The 20,801-nt window shown below is 39.3% G+C and overlaps 1 protein-coding gene across 11 annotated transcripts in view; it reads left to right on the forward strand.

Moving 5' to 3' along the window:
- Nucleotides 1-20,801, forward strand: part of HIBCH (3-hydroxyisobutyryl-CoA hydrolase) — a 107,460-nt gene that overhangs the window by 77,479 nt on the left and 9,180 nt on the right. For all 11 annotated transcript variants that reach the window (XM_061135611.1, XM_061135617.1, XM_061135621.1 and 8 more), the window contains 4 exons: nucleotides 3,663-3,808; nucleotides 7,089-7,175; nucleotides 11,610-11,668; nucleotides 12,374-12,455. In XM_061135611.1, coding sequence (XP_060991594.1) covers nucleotides 3,663-3,808; nucleotides 7,089-7,175; nucleotides 11,610-11,668; nucleotides 12,374-12,455 — 374 coding nt within the window. The remainder of the gene's footprint in view (nucleotides 1-3,662; nucleotides 3,809-7,088; nucleotides 7,176-11,609; nucleotides 11,669-12,373; nucleotides 12,456-20,801) is intronic.

Below are 20,801 nucleotides of genomic sequence, written 5' to 3' on the forward strand. Positions count from 1 at the left end.
GTCAATTTGATCTCTGGTTCCCCTGCTTTTTCTAAATCCAGCTTGAACATCTGGAAGTTTACAGTTCATGTACTGTTGAAGTCTGACGTGGAGATTTTTGAGCATTACTTTGCTAGTGTGTGAGATGAGTGCAGTTGTGTGGTAATTTCAGCATTTTTTGGCATTGCCTTCCTTTGGGATTGAAATGAAAACAGACCTTATCCAGTCCTGTGGCCACTGCTGAGTTTTCCAAATTTGCTGGCATATTGAGTGCAGCACTTTCACTGCATCATCTTTTAGGATTTGAAATAGCTCATTTGGAATTCCATCACTTCCACTAGCTTTGTTCATAGTGATGCTTCGTAAGGCCCACTTGACTTCACATTCCAGGATGTCTGGCTCTAGGTGAGTGATCCTGGTTATCTGGGTCATGAAGATCTTTATATAGTTCTTCTGTGTATTTTTGCTACCTCTTCTATTCTGCTTCTGTTAGGTCCATACCATTTCTGTCCTTTATAGTGCCCGTCTTTGCGTGAAATGTTCCCTTGGTATCTCTAATTTTCTTGAAGAGATCTCTAGTCTTTCCCATTGTATTTTTTCCCTTTATTTCTTTGCATTGATCACTGAGGAAGGCTTTCTTATCTCTCCTTGCTATTTTTTGAAACTCTGCCTTCAGATGGATATATCTTTCCTTTTCTTCTTTGCCTTTTGCGTCTTTTCTTTTCTCAGCTTTTTGTAAGGCCTCCTCAGACAACCATTTTGCCTTTTTGCATTTATTTTTCTTGGAGATGATCTTGATCACTGCCTCCTGTACAAGGTCACAAACCTCCATCCATAGTTCTTCAGACACTCTGTCTATCAGATCTAATCCCTTGAATCTATTTGTTACTTCCACTGTATAATCGTGAGGGATTTGTTTTAGGTCATAACTGAACGGTCTCTTTTAGCTTAGATGATTAAAGAAGTTGTCCACAGAGACGTCTTTAAGCTGAGATTTGAATAACAGGAAGCAAGCAGCTATATTAATATATTTTAGAACAGAACACTTTGCATTAAGAATAGTTAGTCTAAAGCAAAAATGAAGCCTTACTTTATTTGCTCAAAGAACCAAATAGAGTCTACTGCCTGAATCAGGGGCAGAGTGATATACTGTGCTCTTCTAGAGATACACAGGGAACTCAGGTAAAGAGTCTGGATTTAAACCTAAATATTATGGGAAACTGTGGGAGAGTTTAAAGCAGAGTGACGTGGTCTGGTATACATTCTGATACCATTCTGACTGCTTTAAGGAAAATGGATTGTAGGGGTGCAAGAGAAATGGCAGAGAGGCTTGTTAGAAGGTTATTACATTAATCTAGAGCTCTGTTATCTAATACCGTAGCTGCTGATCACATATGACTAATTTAAATAAATTCATTTCCTCAGTTGCACCAGCCACATTGCAAGTGTTTAATACCCATATCTGATTAGTGGCAGCATAGATTACAGAATATTTTTATCATCAGAGAAAATTCTATTGAGCAGCACAAGTCTAGAGAGAGATAATTTTAGGCTTGGAGTAATAAGAAGCTGTAAAGTTGGAATAGAGAGGACATATTTGGAAAATGTTTTGGAGTTAACTTGTGATGTAGTGAATCAGGAATAATTCCAAGGTGTTTAGCTAGTGCTGCTAGATGGCTGTAAGGCCACTAGAGAAGGAGCAGTGTGGTTGGAGGGATGTGACTCAAGAGTTATGTTTGCCAGGTTGTATCTGGGATGTTTATTATCTGTGTGGTTAATTGCAGATATGAGAGTTCATATCCAGGGGAAAAATCATAACTAGATAGATAGATTTGGGTCTGTATTGGGCTTCCATAGCAAAATACCAAGACTGGGTAGCCTAACAACATTTATTTCTCCCACTTATTCCTCCCCCTGGAGGCAGGAAGTCCAACATCAAAGTATTGGCAGATTTGGTTTCACCCAAGGCCTCTCTCCTAGACTTGTAGAGAACTGCCTTCTCTCTGTGTCCTCACACGGCCCTTTGTCTTGGAGTCTTTCCTCTTCTTATAAAGACACCAGTCCTATTAGATAAGGCCCCACCCTTCAAACCTCATTTAATCTTAGTTACTTCTTTAGAGTCCCCTTCTTCAAATTGTCACATTGTGGGGATAGGACATCAGCTTAAGATTTTGGGACACAATTTGGGATACAATTCAGTCCATCACATCGATGTTATCTAAAGCTGTCAGAGCTAAGGAAACGTGTGTAGTGGGGAGCGGATAGTCTATGATGAGACCGAGGTACAGCAGCATGTGCAGGCCCAAGGGAAGTGAAGCCAGGAGGGGCACTGGAAGGAGGCAGCCACTGACGCAAGGGGCGAGGGAGAACTGGGGCTCTGGAACAGATGAGAGCGCTTCAGGATAGAGGTGTTTTTGCTTGGGCAGAGTGCTCCTGAGGTTCAGGGGTAAGTAGGGATAAACACTGAGGAACAGAAAGATGACCAAAGTGCCTGGGGAAGACTGATAAAAGCGTTAGTTTTAATCTAAAAGAAATGGGCAGTCATGGAAGACTTTTAAGCAGTGGAATGCAAGACTCATCAAAATTTGTGTTATTAAGATAATTTAAAAAATTCAGTCAAACAAGAACATTAAAAAAAGATCACTGACTGTTGTGTAGAGAACTGTCTAGAGGCGGAAGCAACAGATCATAGTTGTTGATGGAGGGTTAAGGGGTGGTACATGAGGAGGTTTGAGTCTGGACAGTTGCACCCTTTATTGGGCTGGGTGAACTGGATGAGGGTGGGCAGGGGTTATGAATTCAACTTTAGACCTATGTTGTTTGAGATGTTGAGAGATCTTTCTATTTACAGTAACATGCCACTGATTCTTTCAAGTCTAGGAACTTTTTGGCAAGTAGACCTGGAAAGAATTTGAATGCTTGTATTTTTATCTCAGCTTACTTAATTGAAGTGATTTTGAAATAGATAGCTTTTAAACCTAGAGGGTCAAGCGTGTTTAAGAAGCTCTTAAACACCAAAAAGTAGTATATTGACAAGTATTTGCATATCTGCTGTTTTTAGTTGTTGCCAGTAGAGAGAATAAGGGAATTTTTTTTTTAAGGGAATTTTTTTAATCCTCATGATTAAGGGAAGAATAGGTGCAAATTCTGTTGATTAGGTATAAACTTGTTCATGTATTAGAACTAATGGTTATCACATCACTTTAAGTATCTTGAATATTAGATATTTGACTGTATAGAAATGGATTAAATGCTAATAATAATTTACCACATAATAGCCACAGATTATATTTTTCTCTGTGCTAATCATTTGGACAGGAAATATTTGTTTTCAAATATTTCAAATCCTTGGAGATTCTTAAAAAGTAGTAGTAGAGATAAGAAATTTAGGTAAATATTTATCAAGTAGTTACATGGAAAACATTGTGTCACCAAATCCTTTATTGTCTTCTATAGAAATGAAACATGAAAAATTTGAAAAATATCCCAATTAAGTTAGCACAGTTTATAGCAAGTCTTTTGTGATATTGTGTTGTGTGTGTTGTATTATAGTACCATGGTATAGTAATAATGTTTTAATATAGATTCAGACTCCAGAGAAAAATGGCTCTTTGATATAAAGTAAGAGAGCTGCAGTTATCTCTTTCATTTGAGTCATTATCTCTTTTTGTTTTTAATTGCAGGGCTATTTCCTGATGTGGGTGGAGGTTATTTCTTGCCACGACTTCAAGGAAAACTTGGGTACTTCCTTGCATTAACAGGATTCAGGCTGAAAGGAAGAGATGTGTACACAGCAGGAATTGCTACACACTTTGTAGATTTTGAAAAGGTAATTACTTGGATGGCTGCACTTTGTGTTGTTGGAATAACTCATATTGCATGGGGAGGTGGTATAAGTGTTTGGGATAAAAGTTTAACACTATAACAGTATAAGTGTTTGGCAAACATGGGTCTGAATCCTGCATCTGCCCTTAAAGCTGTGTGACCTTGGGGAAGGTGCTTAAGCTCTTCAATACTGTTTTCTTGTATGCAAAATGGAGATAATTATATCTAGATCCAGGGCTGTTTTGCCTGGTACCTCCAGTGAGTATCTTTTAATGAATAATTATAGTCTGTGTAAAAAAAAAAAAAAAAGTAATATTTTAAGAAAGTCTAATATATAAAAATCCGAATTTATAAAAGAAGAAGGCTGAATGCTGAAGAATTGATGCTTTTGAACTGTTGTGCTGGAGAAGACTCTTGAGAGTTCCTTGGATAGCAAGGAGATCAAACAAGTCACTCCTAAAGGAAATCAACCCTGAATATTCATTGGAAGGACTGATGCTAAAGCTGAAGCTCCAGTACTTTGGCCACCTGACGGGAAGAGCCAACTCATTGGAAAAGATCCTGATGCTGGGAAAGATTGAAGGCAGGGGGAAAAGGGGGCGCCAGAGGAGGAGATGGTTGGATGGCATCACCAACTCAATGGTCATGAGTTTGAACCAACTCTGATAGATAGTGAAGAACAGGGAAGTCTGGTGAGCTGTGTCCATGGGGTTGTAAAGAGTTGGACATAGTGACTGAACGACAACAGTGGCTTTTGTAAAGATATTTTTGAAAGGTTCTCCTGTTAGTTTCCCCAGTGCATTTAAAAGTTTGTAAAATATGATCTTAAAAACTCTTCTAAAAGGGTATTTGTTGTAAGGAACTTATCTTTGTCTTAAAAATTTTTTTTAAGCCACACGGTCAGTTTTCTTAGCACGGGATAGCATAGTGGCAAAGGATGTGCAGATGGACAGTCTGGTTTTAAATCCTAGCTTGAATTTAGCCTCTTTAGCTCCAGTTTTCCCATCTCCAAAGTGAGGACAGCAGTCTTATCATAGCAGTTGAAACTCATTGTGTTAAATGTAACAGAAACCACAGTTCAAGTTGGTTTTGCCTCAGAATTCTCAGCAAGAGATTTGAGATTTATTCTTCAACTAGTTTAGCTCAGTCTGATTCAGCTGGCTTGTATAATGCCTGAACCACGTGGGTGGGTGGAATACACTGACTAATCTCTCCCAGCTCCTGGAACTGTGGGGGTAAAGTCAACTTCCCAGGAAACTCAGGGATTTCTGATCTTGCGGGAGGAGTGTTAGGAGATAGCGGAGGGAATGTTATTAAGATGTATGAAAGTATACAAAGTTGAAGGTTGTCCCTGTAATGCTGACATGAGGGCCTTTCATCACATTTGCCTGAGTTTTCAGATCTTTATGGGCATCTTTGGTCACATTCAGTAGGTGGCTGTCTTATTCTTCACCGAGCTGTAACAGGGAGCAAACAGGGGCATTCCGTCATCTACTCTGGAGGGACACTCTTGATTATAGTGGAATTTGGTTAAGGCTGGTGGGGAGAACTGAACCACAACCCTTCCTTTTTTTGTCAATCTGCCCAGTAATATCTGCAGTGCATTGGCTACCATTTACAGGGCCTGCAGTAGATAATAGAAATGAGTAACACACATTGGGAAAGGAGCTAAAGGTAAAAAAGATAAAAAACCACCTGTATCACCTGACAGAGTAAACTATGATAAGTCTGCAAACAGAACACAAAGAAAGGATTCAATGGACTGAAAGGAGGAAGAGCTTACTTATAAAAAAGGACTGCAAGTTTTCTCATAGAGGTTGCAGTTCAACTTGAATCTTAACAGGCCAACTGGGCCTTAAGTCAGGAGAAGGTTTTCTGGATAGAGGAAGCTTTAATGAGCAAGCCCATAGCTGTAGGAAAGCATTAGCTTTGTTTTAGAAACAGTAAAAAGTCCATTTGGCTGAGCTTAGGAATAGGTATGTGAGGGATATAGATGGAGAACTGTTGGAAGATGGAGGAAACAAAAAGTACCCAGCAAACTGTGATACTGACAGTATCTTGAGACCAAAACAGTGAGGCAAGTGTCTCCGTATAATCATTGGGTCAGTTTATCATAGGATAACGTACTCTCAGGGTGGGATGGGGCAAACAGGGATCTCGCAGCATTCACAGCTGAGGGGCCACTGGGACAGTTTTATAGTTGACCTTTGGATATGGGGGTGTGTGCTTGGAAACAGGACATGCATTCCTAAATCAGGATTTATGAATGGTTAATTCATTTCTGGGCTTCCCTGGTGGCTTAGATGATAAAGAATCTACCTGCCATGCAGAATAAACAGGTTCTATCCTTGGGTTAGAAAGATCCCTTGGAGAAGGAAATGGCTACCCACTCTAGTATTCTTGCCTGGGGAATTCCATGGTGGGCTTCTCAGGTGGTGCTAGTGGTAAAGAACCTGCCTGCCATTGAAGGGGATGTAAGACGTGGGTTTGATCGCTGGCTTGGGACGATCCCTTGGAGGAGGGCATGGCAACCCACTCCAGTATTCTTGCCTGGAGAATTCTATGGACAGAGGAGCCTGGTGGGCTACAGTCCATAGGGTCGCAAAGAGTCAGACACGACTGGAGCAACTTAGCACACACTCATGAGTTCCATGGCATCTCTTGGGCACTGGGAATATGTTAGTGAGAGTCTTCATCATCGTCTGGGGACTTAACAGAGCTTGGAGACCACCTGGCCTTAATGATTATTAAATGATGTCTGTTAACTACAGAGCACTTGATAGAGAAGGGGTTACTGCCCAGCACAGCCCTGGTAGGGGCAGTGGGAGAACAGAAGAAAGTGTATGGGCGCAAGATGGCATCAGTTATGTTAACAGCTGTTCAAGAGTTAAGTGTGGCTGTATTATAGAGCTATGCACCGACTCCAGTAGCCGTTAGTCACATGTGGCAGTTTTTAATTAAAATTGATTAAAGTAAAATTTACAGTTAAGATCTTTGGTTGCAGTAGCACATTTCGAGTGCTCAATAGCCAGAGGGAAACAAAGATGAATGTCTCTCTTTCTCCTCTTCAGTTTTTTTCATCTTTATTCATTCCTTGCAAGGCAGCATTTGCTTTGTGGGAATGTGTGTGCCTTCAACGTAAGTGAAAATTGCCTTCATTGACTCAGCTGAAAAGAGCGTGTCATAATTTTAAGACAAGGATTTTTATTAAAGAATAAGATTTCTTTAAAAAAAAATTGTGTTTCTATGGGTTTTTAAATGTTTTCCTTTTTTTCCACCTGTAGTTGGGCATGTTAGAAGAAGATTTGTTAGCCCTGAAATCTCCTTCAAAAGAAAATATTGCAGATGTCTTAGAAACTTACCACGCAAAGGTAATCTTGTCAGTATTCTAACCTCAGATTTTAACTCAGGGGAAAGGGGGAGTGACTGAAAAATTAGAAGTTGATGAATATTATAGTTTGTGAATATAAATAAACACACTGGGATTTATTTATGTTAAAACCTGATGGGAGTGTCAGTGTTTCACAGTTGTTAAGATAGCCATCTGAGAAGATGACTTCTTTACCTGCAACTACATGGCTTGTTTTCTCGTTGCTGGTGAATTTCAGGGCACAGCCTCGTGACTGGCCCTTGCAAGGGCTTTTTACAACACACTGTGACTTTTCTATAATGTAGGTTCAATGTAGATGCCACTTGTGGAGCTGCTAAAGTGAAACTCTGGTATATGTCTGAATATAATAATGAAGTACGTTGCAGTGTTTTCTTTTAATTGCTTATGTAGCCTACCTTATGTTTTCTTTTGAGCACTGAGAATCTATAAACATGCTACATGACTTCTAGTTAAAAATGATATCAATAGATTGAATATATGTTCTCTCCTGAACCCCACTAAAATTATAATAAAGGAATAGAAAAGGCAGGAATCCACAAAGAGAAGCAGAACAAAAGAGGAGATAGTGGCAGGTATGAGATGTCACTATTTTGGAAGCTTGAAAGTGGAAGGATGAGGGCAGCTACTTATCCTTCAATGGGGGAAGCCAATAAGCAAACCAGTTCTTGCTGTGGACTCTTTGTAGGTACCAAGGCCTCCGACAGGGCCTCGCTGGCTAAGGGCAGGGCAGATGTTCTACTGAAAAGGTGCAGAACATATTAAATGGGAAGAATGCTGGCCTCTTTTCCTGGTTGGCTCCTAGAATTCTTACATACTATCTATCTTAGTTTGGGCAGCCATAACAAAAATGCTGTAGACCTGTGGCTTAAACAACAGAAGTTTCTCATAGTTTTGGAGGTTGGCAAGTCCACGATCAAGGTGCCAGCTGATTAGGTTCCTGGTGAGGGTCCTCTTCTGTTCTGCAGATGAATGCCTTCCTGCTGTATCCTCACACAGCAGAGAAAGTAAGCTCTCTCAGGGCTCTGCGTGTAAGGGCACTAATCCCATCCTGAGAGCTCCATCCTCTTGACTTAATTACCTCCCATAGGCCTCACCCCCCCACATACCATCACATCGGAGTTAGGGTTTCAAAGTGAATTTTGTGGGGACACAAACATTTAGTCCATAGCGCCATTCCACTCCCAAGCAGTTCATTAGAAGGAAAAGAAAATGTGTAGCTATTAACATTCGAGGACCCCGCTAATGAAAGAAACATTCGGGCCTTTGTGTGATCACCTCATAATGTATACATAATTGACAGTTCTGTAATTGCAATTGACATTACAAAGCTTCTAAATTTTACTACTTCACACAGAAAAACAAGGACTGCCAGGCATTAAAAACCAGAGATTGGCCAAAAAAGGTACTCGAAGGGAGTAGACAGTGCAAGGAAAAGGAAACTAAATAATTATAGATTTGGCTGTGTTTTTTTTTTTTTTTAGTCTTCAGATAGGAGGAAAATATTTTATCTGTGAAATAAGAACAGTTGTTACTAAGAGAAATAGTTAAAGAATAAAAAAGATATTTAAAATATGACAGTGAAAGGGAGAAGAAAAACCCACAATAGATTAGACTAAACTTGGTGGATGAGGAAAACCCTAAGAGGATCAGAAGATGAAAAATGAAGAGAAAGGAAAATTATTCCAGGAGATCCAATATGTTAACTGTCAGGAATTTGTAATAGAGGATAGGAAATATTTAGAGAAATATTTCCCCCTCACCCTAAAATTACCTAGAACTGAAAAACATGAGTACAGATTCATGGGACTTGAATACTTAGTGCTGTGAATATGAATGCAAGCATGTGAGGGTTTCATCAGAGTTTGTGAAAGCATTTGACAGTCTCTCATGTTGCCAAGTTGGATAAATGTGGGATGGATTATAGTATGTGGAGGTTGAAGGGCCTTATCAGAGAGTTCTGATAAGTGTGTGGCTGTTGGTCTGTAAGTAAAGTCATTTTGGCCTTATTTAGTGTTTTTTTTCAGTTATTTGGATAAGAATGTTGATGGCATTTTGATCAGATTGATTTGAAACTAAGAAAATAAGTTGGGTAAACATGTGGGCAAAAAAAAACAACATTTAAAGTTCAGAGTAATATGTTTAATAGTAAAAATATGAAATTTGAACGATATATGGGGAAACATTCCATGTGTTTCCTTTATTTTCTCACTGCTACCATGTTCACAACACGTCTGACGCCGGACATGTTTGTTTTCCACATATTAGGCAGTTCTCCACAACACCAGCTGGGTGTCTTGTGACTCATTTCAGTGCTAACACTGCCTACCTGAGGTTACCATCAGATCACACAGCTCACGGGCCCGGTCCCACAAGATGGACCGTCCTTTAGACTCTAGGTTGTCACCTGTACTTCTCACTGACTGGCAGTAAACTGAGGTTCTCATGATCCCCTCCTTGGCTTTGCTAATTTGCTAGAATGACTCATAGAACTCGGGGACACACATAGCATTTATTGGTTCATTATAAAGGATACGGTGAAGGATATGAATGCACCGCTCAAAGAACAGATACACTGGGTGAGGTCCAGAAGGGCCCAAGCCCAGGAGCTCTGTCCCCAGGAAGTTGGGGTGAATCACTCTCCCTGCATGTTTATCACCTTGGAAGCTTTCCAGACCCCATCCTTTGGAGTTTTTACAGAGGCTTCATTACATAGAGACAGTTGATTAAATCATTGCCCATTGGTGATCAAACTCAATTTCCAGCCCCTTTCCCTTCACTGGAGGTGGAGGAGGGGGAGGTGTGGGAGAGTGTGGACAGTGAGGGATGAGACTCAAAGTTCCCTTGGTTGGTTCCCCTGGGACCTGGGGGCTTTCCTCAGGAACATAAACAAAGGTATGATTGAAAAGGGCTTGTTGTGAATAACAGAAGACACCCATTTCATGAGGACAAAAGACCAAATATTATAACAAAAGATGCTCCACTTATGGATTTCCATGGGTTTTTGGGAACTGTGAGCCTGGAATAAATGGCCAAATATATGGGTGAAGACCAGCTATATATTTTTTATTTTAAATCACAGTGTCACAATAGAGTTAATTGAATTTCAGTCCAGGGTACCAAATTCATAAGTACAGGATGGGAGAAATGTAGCCTACAATGGCACCAGTTTAAAAAAAGTCTTAACTGTTCAGTTGAAGCCAGAAGCATAATAAGACTGCGCCCAAACTAAGCCAGAATTGTTGCAGGAAGGGGGACCCCTTCCAGGGCCTGAAAGTGGGCTCTTGTCTAACACTCAGAAATGCATCACTGAGGAGACACACGTGCTGACAAAGCACGAGATTTTACTGGCAAGGGGCGCCCTGACGAGAGCAGGAGGGTAAAGGAGCCCAGAACTGCCCTGCCCCATGGCTTGCAGTCTCGGGTTTTATGGTATGGGACTAGCTTCTGGGTTGTCTTTGGTCAGTCATTCTGATTCAGAGTCCTTCCTGGTGGTCTCCACATTGCTCAGCCAAGGTGGATGCCAGTAAGAAGGATTCTGGGAGATGGTAGGACACGTGGCATCTCCTTTTGATCTTTTCTGAACGCTTCTGGTTGGTAGTAAATTATTAGTTCTGTGTTCCTTACTAGGACCTCCTGTCCTGGAACATCTCACACAAATGGTACTATGGTGCCTGGCCAGGGTGGGTAGTTTCGGTTAGTGTGGTTCCCCTGACAGTTAGTCCCGTTGTATAGAGCATTGTTTCCAAAACAAGCAGGGGTATGCAGATCCTTGTGCTGTGATTCAGCCACGCCTGCAGCTAAGGTACTGTACCACAGTCCTGGAGAATGAACTTCATAAACCCCTTAGTACATAAGGTGGCTCTGGATTGTAAGGGGACTCAAAGCTGCACTGTGCAAGAAGAGATTAACTCAGGGGGATTAACTAGAACTATAAAGAGGAGAGGGTGAATTTTTGGTCCAGAATTTTTTTTTTAATCCTATTTATAGTTTTTCATGCACTCATGAGTTCTTTTCTGAGGTAGTGTTTTTCCCCTGGAGGTCAATGCTGTGGGGACATCAGAGATGTGGTAGGAATTTCTGTATCAGAAGTTGGGGCAGGATGACTTCTGAGGTCCCTTGCAATCCTTAAATTCACTGACACACTTTGATGATGACATCATCATGTATAATGCCTACAAATAAAAATACAAAAACAGGTTTTTTTTGCTGTTGATACTTTTATCAAGTGCTAGTCTGGAATAATACATAGTCTGACTTTTGAACATACAGTGGTAGTTATTTATGAGACTGGATGTAATTTTGACTGAAAGTTATAATTTCCCTCAAAATATATCATTAAATATGGTGAAAATTTTAAAGGTTTTACAAAGATTTGTATTACTTCAAAGTAATTAAAGGTTTTCTTTTCAAACAGTCAAAGACTGATCAAGACAAGCCTTTTATACTTGAGGAACACATGGACAAAATAAACAGGTACTTAAAGAGAGATCTTAATTATATCTGTTCCTTTGGAAAGACTATATTAAATTGAATTTACTGACACTGTAATTGTGCTGTTTGACAGTGCACCGAATTCTGAGATCAGATAACATAGTGTTTGAAAGTGGCTTCCTGCCCACTCTTTCAGGGGGAAATAAATTCATTATATTTAGGTAATCTATCATGCTGTTTCATTTTATCACAAAACATCTTTCTTTTTCTTTAATGGGGAAGAGAGGCTAGAAAATAACAATTAACTTGTCTTTTATCTTCATGAAGTCATCTTCTCTGAAGGTCTTTTCAAGGTGGTCAGCAAAAAGTTTTGTGCAGCGTTTGAGAGACTGACAGATTGACTGAAACATAGGGGGAGGGAAAAAACCACTGGTATGTAAGGCAACCAGCTTTATACTTTAGAAGCATCAGTTTTTTTTAATAGTTCAGATGTCATTTATGTATATATAATAGATTCAAGAAAGCAGAAGAGAAAATTTAGGCTTTGTTCATATTAGTGAAGGTAGATTGCAAACACATACCCAGAGAGGCAGTATTTTATTTCATCATCCTGTAGTATAGGTTGGAAATTTTTTTTCATTTTTGAAATAAAGTTTAAGGGATATCTATGTTTAGCTTCATTGCTATCATGGAAAGAAGAAATCGCTTGCATATTACTGAAAGTCATATGTTTCCTTTTTTTAATAGTTGGTTCTCAGCTAATACTGTGGAACAGATTGTTGACAATTTACAGCAAGACGGTTCATCTTTTGCCCTGGAGCAGCTGAAGGTAATAAATAGATTGTTTCTGCCTGGAGTGTGGTGAATTCTTGTGATAGAGCAGCCTCTGAGGAGTGTCAGGGCTCTGTGGTGTGGACGTAGCCCACTGCACAGTGTTTTTTCTGAACTCCATTGAGCATCAGAAAGTGGTTCCACAAAATCTTTACCTAAACTTAAGTGCCTTGTCTACCCACTGGATATTGACAGCAAAGCTAAGCTGTTTTTAGGTTCTTTGAATGGAACAGAGAAGGACTTCATAAGCATGCTTCATCTCCAGTAGTCCTTTTTGTCTTGAGGGAGAAATGTTCAGGGACATTTTTATTAGAAGAGTTGGATTGATGGACAACAGTCACCTTATAATTTATTGCAATTGTGACATTAAAATGTAAGTTATGTTAAACTTGCAACATGTCAGGATATGGTCTTTTTAGCAGAAAGTTTAATAAGAAAGTGGTCCCTTTTAAACTAGCAAGAGGCTCCATCTTCAGCCATAGCTGAGTGCTAAGTGGTGTTCCCCAGTGTTAGCACACTTTGGTCTTTCTTCAACATGACTCATCTTGTGACAGCAGAAGAAAGCTGTTTCTGTGTAAATGAGTGCACACTGGACACTGACATTTGTGGAGCCATCATGTGACTGTTAAACTATTTTAGACTTCTAGACAAAGCAAAGAAAAAGTATGTTTCCTTATCCTGAAAAGACAAGGTGGTTTCTCATTATCTGATAGTATTTTTCAATTTATAGGTATAGCATTTCAGTTGTCAGATAACTTACTGACAAAAGTTTAAGTTAAATCTTACCTGTAAAGATGAAAACATTTCCTCATTTTTGAGGGAATGTTAATTTGTCTCTTAGGATCTTATTTAGTATGGGGATTTTATTAACTTTTAAAGTGAAAGTGAAAGTGAAGTTGCTCAGTCATGTGAGACTCTTTGCGACCCTGTGGACTGTAGTCCAGTAGGCTCCTTCATCCATGGGATTCTCCAGGCCAGAATACTGGAGTGGGTTGCCTTTCCCTTCTCCAGGGGATCTTCCCAACCCAGGGGTTGAACCCAGGTCTCCCACGTTACAGGTGGATTCTTTACCAGCTGAACCACAAGGGAAGCCCCAAACAGCCATATGTTTCCCTAATTCACGAAAGTAATGTTACCATTAACAACTCTCAGGAATGTTTGCATAAATGTTGGTAATCATTTTCTATTTCAAGGATTCTGACTTGGAAGTTGATTCTCTTGGTTTCAGAGCAACACAGAAACCAGCATTCCTGGCCCCGCCTCCCCCCCCGCCCCCCACCCCCAGCGTTAAGTATGCACTCGGCAGTTTCATTTGAAAGTAGTCATGGGGCAGCATATTATCTCTTAGGCTATATAGTACCACTTTAAGGCAGTACAGAAAAGCAACTAGCCACATTGTTTTAAAACCGCTGGCCTACCCCAAAACTGAGAGATGGAACTCTGATCAGTTTTTCTCCCATTCCTCTGGCAGCATGTTTATTCTGCATTCAGAGGAGGCTACTTGGCAAATCACCTATCACAGCTCGGATCAGCGCTGAGCGCTCTCACTGGAAGGACCGATGTTCATTTTTATTCAGTTGACCTGCTCTGGTGAATGAATGTGGCTCCACATATTAGTATCTGCTGGGCATAACATGATATGAGGATCAAAAGTTCCCACTGAGGCTTCTCTGACAGAGTTTAGATATAGGGCTCCTTTTAATTATGTCAGCCGGAACACACACCAGAAAACAACCCCGAAGGAGGAGATAGTTGTTAGTGCTTCAGTGACAGGTTTGCAGATCATGTGTTTGAACAAATTTTAAAGAAGATTCGAACTCTGTGTCAGTAAACCTCAAGGATTGCTCCTAACCCTGTGGGCTTTTCAGGGATTCCTGTCTTTCTTCTGCAAGCCCTAGTGATCTAGGCTGTGTTGATGTTGGAAGTTGCAAACATCTGCTCTGTCTTAGGGGTTCTTTTCTCTCCTGGATTGTTCCATGAGGAAGGACAGAATTCTTTTCAACATACTTGTTTATCATTAAATAACATAAGGTTTTTCTTTAATCCTTTCTTTAGATTTTTAACTACTAATCACTGTTGGGCTTCCCTGTTGGCTCAGCTGGTAAAGAATCCACCTGCAATGCGGGAGACCTGGGTTCACTCCCTGGGTTGGGAAGATCCTCTGGAGAAGGGAAAGGCTACCCACTCCAGTATTCTGGCCTGGAGAATTCCATGGACTGTATAGTCCATGGGGTTGCAAAGAAGGAGTCGGACACGACTGAGCGACTTTCACTTTTACTATAGGATAACATATGGGCTTAAAAAATGACATAGGGAAGTGGTAAATTCTTTACAACTGATGGAATTTTCATTGTACCTTATTTTATGGCTTCTAATGTGCTTTCTTAGATTTTCCTCTTAAGTTCCAGTATACCATTTTTCATTATTTAAATAATGCTTAAGGTTGGAATTCAGCAAACCTCCTGTCCTTCTTATGGGGTATGTTGTTCATGGTGCCAAGAATTTATTTGGCTGTGTCGGGTCTTAGTTGTGACACACGGGATCCTTACTGCATCATATGAGGTTTTTGTTGTGGCCTCTCTGGGTGTGCTTCACGGGCTCTAGAGTGCACGGGCTCAGTAGTTGCAGCATAAGGACCTAGTTACTCCACAGTATATGGGATCCTAGTTCCCCCACCAGGGGTCGAATTGGTGACCCCTGCATTGCAAGGCAGATTCCCTGGAAGTCCCTTCTGAACCACTATTAAGTGTACAGTTTAGTATTGTTAAGTATATTCACGTTGTTGTGCCACCAATCTCCGGAATATTTTCAGCTTGCAAAACTGAAACATTATACCCATTAAACCGTAACTCCTCATGTCCCTCTCCTCCCAGTCCCTGGCAGCAACTATTCTACTTTCCTTTTCTGTGAATTTGACTACAGTGGACACCTTGCATAAGTGGAATCATACAGCATTTTTTCCTATTGTGACTAGTTTACTTCACTTACCATGATGAGATACCAAGGTTCATCCATGTTGTAGCTGGTACCAGATTTTCATTCCTTTTTAAGGCTTAATAATATTCTATTGTATGTTTATGCCACGTTTTGTTTATCCATCCATCTGGAAGCATTTGGGTTGCTTCTGCCTTTTAGCTCTTGTGAATGATGCTGCTGTGAACATGGGTGTACAAATACCTGCTTTTAACTCTTTGAGTACACACCCAGGAGTAGAATTGCTGCATCACTGGGTTTCTATTTTCAACGTGTTGAGGACCTCTGTACTCCTCGCCAGAGCAGGTGCACCACAGACAACAGCACGCAGAGGTTTCCGTTCTTCTGCACCCTTGCCAACGCTTGTTATTTTGTCTTTCTTTTTTTTTGTCATAACCATCCTAGTGACTGGGCGGTGATACATCATTGTGGTTTTTGTTTGTGTTTCCCTAGTGGTTGGTGATATGGAACATCTTTTCCTATGCATATTGACCATTTGTATTTTCTTTGGAGAAATGTTTAAGTTCTTTGGTCATTTTTAAATTAGCTGTTTGTTTTTTTGGTGTTCAGTTGTAGGTCATGCTTTCCTGTTTCAATTTCCCTTTTCTGTTAATGAGACATTCAGGCTTGCCAAAGTAAAGAAGGTTCTTGGGGGCCAATCAGAGAAGTATTTCTTTTCCAGGATTACAAGTGATGTCAGTAATCAAAGGAATCATAAGCAGAAGAGGTTGAGACTACCTGCCTCACCTCAATTCTCAGCAAGAATGCTAAGCCTTAGGAGCACTAAGGAATGAGGTTCATGGCCAAGAGAGGCAGAGAAGCAGGAGCAGGGAGCAGTGAGTCAGATTAGAGTTCAGGAAGGTGGTCTGAGCAAATGAACAGGGAATCCAGTGTTGCTTTGGACTTGTCCTCTAGGTGTTTTCTTGTTACTGATGTGGGACAGCCTGCTGTGTAAAAGGCTTAGAGAGAGGGCATGTACGTTCCTTTTCCAGTACTAGAAAATTTCTTAGAGTCTTAGGTATTTCTTCTCTCTAATCACCAATGTGAGATTTATGTGTGTGTTTATTTTATAATGCTCATTTCACGAAGAATAAAACGAAACTGTTTTTACTTGAAGAAGTTAACATACACCAATATGACAAGCCTCTTTAAAGAATTCGTGCACTGAAAAATTGGAGGAAAAATAGGAAAACTGAGAACATTAACCAGGGCATAGATTTTAAGAAAGAGTAGTAGCAAAGTATTAAAAAGAGAAACTTAAAAGGTTACTAGTCTTTCTGTAAGCTTTGAGAATTACCTGTACACTGTACTATTTAAGAATAAAGTGACCTGTATTCAGAAAATTTGCTACAGGAATTGTTCTTCTGCTGTAAACAACTAGAGACCTGGACAAAATGTATGAAACAAGTATTTATAAACATCGGACAAAGCAGGCAGCACATGTGATTCCTGAGAGAAGGGAAACAAACAAGAGAGCCCTAAGACTGACTCAAGTTTTCTTCTTGAAGGAATTTCCAGGATATTGATCTGGAAACGTTATGGGTAAAACTCCACAAGACCAGGCAAAGAGTCACAGGAAAACAATAGTTTGAATAGTTAGCAAGGCTCACACAGGTCTGGGAAGTGTTCACATTGCCATGAGCCAGAAGGTTTACACTTGAGCAGTGGGGATAAATTAATACTAGAGTGAAACTTGCTCTGAACTCCCAGGATAATTCAGTGGGGATAAGAAAGCCTTTTCAACAGATGGCTCTGAAACAAGTGGATATCCATATGCAAGAAAAAAAAATGGTTATTGGCTCTTATTTTGCCTTTATAGGGAGGAAAAATTTCTCCATCCTCTTAGGTTCTCTGGCTGGTCTAGGAATCACACTGACATAAGACAGATCAATGGGAAAAGAATATACAGATTTTATTAAATTTTTACATGTACATGATGTCTGTACACGAGAATGAAGACATGAGGGATGACCAGAGCAGGAAGCTTTCATACCTTTTAGATAAAAAAAGACAATACATTTGTGAAGAATTGACAAGACAAAGAACTTTTGGTTAGGAGTAGTACATGGTGAAGAAGTAAGCAAGGCTTATTTGTTCAGATTTATTGGCCCCAATGGAGAAGGAAATGGCAACCCACTTCAGTATTCATGCCTGGAGAATCCCATGGACAGAAGTGCCTGACGGGCTACAGTCCATGGGGTCTCAGAGTCAGATATGACTGAAGCAAATTAGCACGCATGCATTGGCCCCAAATTCCCTGTTTCTGGTGATCAGGATGTCTTCCTTCCTCCTGGCACAGGGAGGGTACCTTTCACATGTGGGTTGCATCTCCTGCTTTCAGGAAGAAAAGGAGGGTCAAAGTGCCCTTCTTACACCTATTGTTTCCCAAATGCCTTTAACTCAAAATAATCAGTATGCCAAGGTGGCATATCTTGGGGTAACATGCTTTGAGGTCCTTCACACCAGATGCAGTTCAAAATGGATTACAATCCTAAATGTAAGCTCTAAAACTGTACCACTCTAAAGGAAAGCATAGGAGAAAATCTTGGTGACTTTGGGTTAGATAAGATTATCTTTTAATGTGAAAAGCTGGAACTGCAAAAGAAAAAAAAGTTGATAAATCTTTATTTAAAGTCAAACACTTTTCCTCTTTGAAAGACACTATTAGGAAAATGAAGCAACACTTTGGGAGGAAATATTTGTAAGACACGTATCTGATAACAAGACTTAAATCCACCATATGTGAAGAACTCTTATGACATAAGAATGTAAACACAACTAAAAATGGGAAATGTGGACATTTCACCAAAGAAAATATGCAAATAGCTAGGAAGCACATGAAAAAATGCTCGGCATATTTATTATTATTATTGTTATTAAAAAAATATATCTGTGCCAGGTTTTAGTTTTGGCTTGATGGATTTTTAATTCCCTGACCAGGGATTGAACCCAGGCCCCCTGCATTGGGAGCATGGAACCTTAGCCACTGAAGCATGAGGGTAGTCCCTCAAGATCTTTAATCTTTAGGAATATGCAGATTAAAGCCATGATGAGATGCTGCTGAGCATCTATTAGAATGGCTAAGATTTAAAAAGTTGATAGTACCAACACTTGGTGTTGGTAAAGATGTGGAGCACTTATATCTCATATTTCTGGCAGGAAAGCAGTTTGGCAGTTTCTTATGGAGTTAAATGTACACTTATTGGAAAAATCCAACAATCCTGCTTCTAAGGATTTACCAAAGAATAATATAAACGTATGTCTACACAGGTGCTTGTACTTACATGTTCATAGTAACTTTGTAGTTGCCCCAAACTGGAAACAATCCAATCCCTGGCAGTGTTGAATGAGTAAACAGATTGTGATAAATTCATACAGTGGAATATTATACTCAACTATAAGAAGGGATGAGTTGGTACATTAAAAGCTTGGATGAATTTCAGAAGCATTATGCCAAGTGAAAGAAGGCAGACACAGAGGATTACTTAATGTATGATTGTATTTTTATGAAATTCTAGAAAAGCCAGAACTGTAGGCACAGAAAACTGTTGTTCCATAATAGAATTGAGGGAAGTAGACTCTTTGGGGTGATGGAAATGTTCTACATCTTTATTGTGGAGGTAGTTGTACAACTGTATACCTCAAAATTTGTAGACCTAGATTCACTTAAAATGAGTGAATTTTATCATATGTAAATTATACTTCAGTAAAGCTAATTATTTAAAAAATAAAATGATATGCCAAATTGTGTTTTAAAGTTTGCACTATAGAAGTGGGCATTAAATTTGCTGCAGTTTTGCTTTTTCTAGGACATTTGAGGTTATTTGTAGTCTTTACTGTTAGAAATAATGCTGCTGTGAACAATCTGGTCTATGTCTTCTGGTAACAAAGATACGCATTTCTGTATACACCTAGGAGTAGTTCTGCAAAATCACATGTGTTGTTAAAAGATACACTGAGGGATATTAAAAATTTTAAGAGTTTATTTGAGCAAAAATTGATCCAAATGGGCAAAGTCTTTTATGGAAAGGAGGTGGAAGCAAAGCTTATTTAATTGGCTGTAGCTTAAGCAGTAGCTTTATTTGGGAAAGCCTAAATTGGTTGTTTATGATTGGTTGTCCTTAAGTTTAGATTTTTTTTTTTTAAGTTTAGATTTTTAAACTTGAGGCATTACAGCCTTAGATTTTGGTTTGCTTACAGGTTTTGCTTAATTTGGTTTGCTTAATGCTAAAGCATTAAGAGCACTTCAGTTGGATGGCCTCTGTTTAATTTAACAGTATGTACATTTATGTTGGTTACTGTCAAGAAGTTTTCTAATATGGTTGTACCAATTTACCTTGCATAGTAAGTTGCTCCACATTCTCACCAATACTTGAGATTACTTGTCTTTTTCATTTTAGTCACTTTGATATATGTAAAATAGCATTGCATAGTGGTTTTAATTTGCATTTCCCATGATGACTAATAAGGTTGAGTATCAATTCATACCTTTATTGACTGTGTGGTATCCTTTCTTGTGAAGTGTCTATTAAATCTCTTATTATTACTGTTAATCTGTAGGAGTTATTTCTATGGATGTGGATGTTTCTATCCATATTAAGTCCTTTATCCAGTACATAAGCTACATATATCTTCCTCCTATCTGTTACTTGCCTTTTTTCTCTCTTAATGGTGGCATTTATTTCTGTTCAAAATGTGTGAAGAAGGTATCCTGAAGATTTGGGGCAGACCCATAAATGGGAGATTTCATTAAAGACTCTTTACATTAATCGACCATAATGTAGGACAGGAGTTTGTTATTTGGGGGTTTTGATATCTGTTGTTTTAACTATGTTATTATTCTTACTAACTTCTTAAAAAGTGATTGGATATATTATTTTAGATTTTTCTTAAAAAAATTAAAAATCCAACTGTATACAGTGTCTCTAATTAGTATTCCTTACTTTTTATTTTCTAAGTGTCATTTCCCCTTGTAGAAAACATTACTTCTACTCAAAATGGTTTCTATATTTTTTCAAATAATTTGTTTTGACCTGTTTAGCACTGATTTATTTGTCTTGTGCCTTGCAAGTATTTTAAAATATCTGCTATTCAAATTAAATGATTAAATAATTTCTATTGTATGAACAAATGATTTATTCTTCTTCTCTGACCTCTGTAATTTGAAAACTACATTGAATACTTCTTATGTGAATACTGCCTGTGACTTCGAGAAGGTAATGGCAACCCACTCCAATACTCTTGCCTGGAAAAGCTCATGGAAGGAGGAGCCTGGTAGGCTGCAGTCCATGGGATCGCACAGAGTCGGACATGACTGAAGCGACTTAGCAGCAGCAGCAGCAGTAACCTGTGACTTACTGAAGCTTTTCTC

Source organism: Dama dama, chromosome 33 (assembly GCF_033118175.1).
Source record: "Dama dama isolate Ldn47 chromosome 33, ASM3311817v1, whole genome shotgun sequence".
NCBI classification, from domain to species: Eukaryota; Metazoa; Chordata; class Mammalia; order Artiodactyla; family Cervidae; genus Dama; species Dama dama.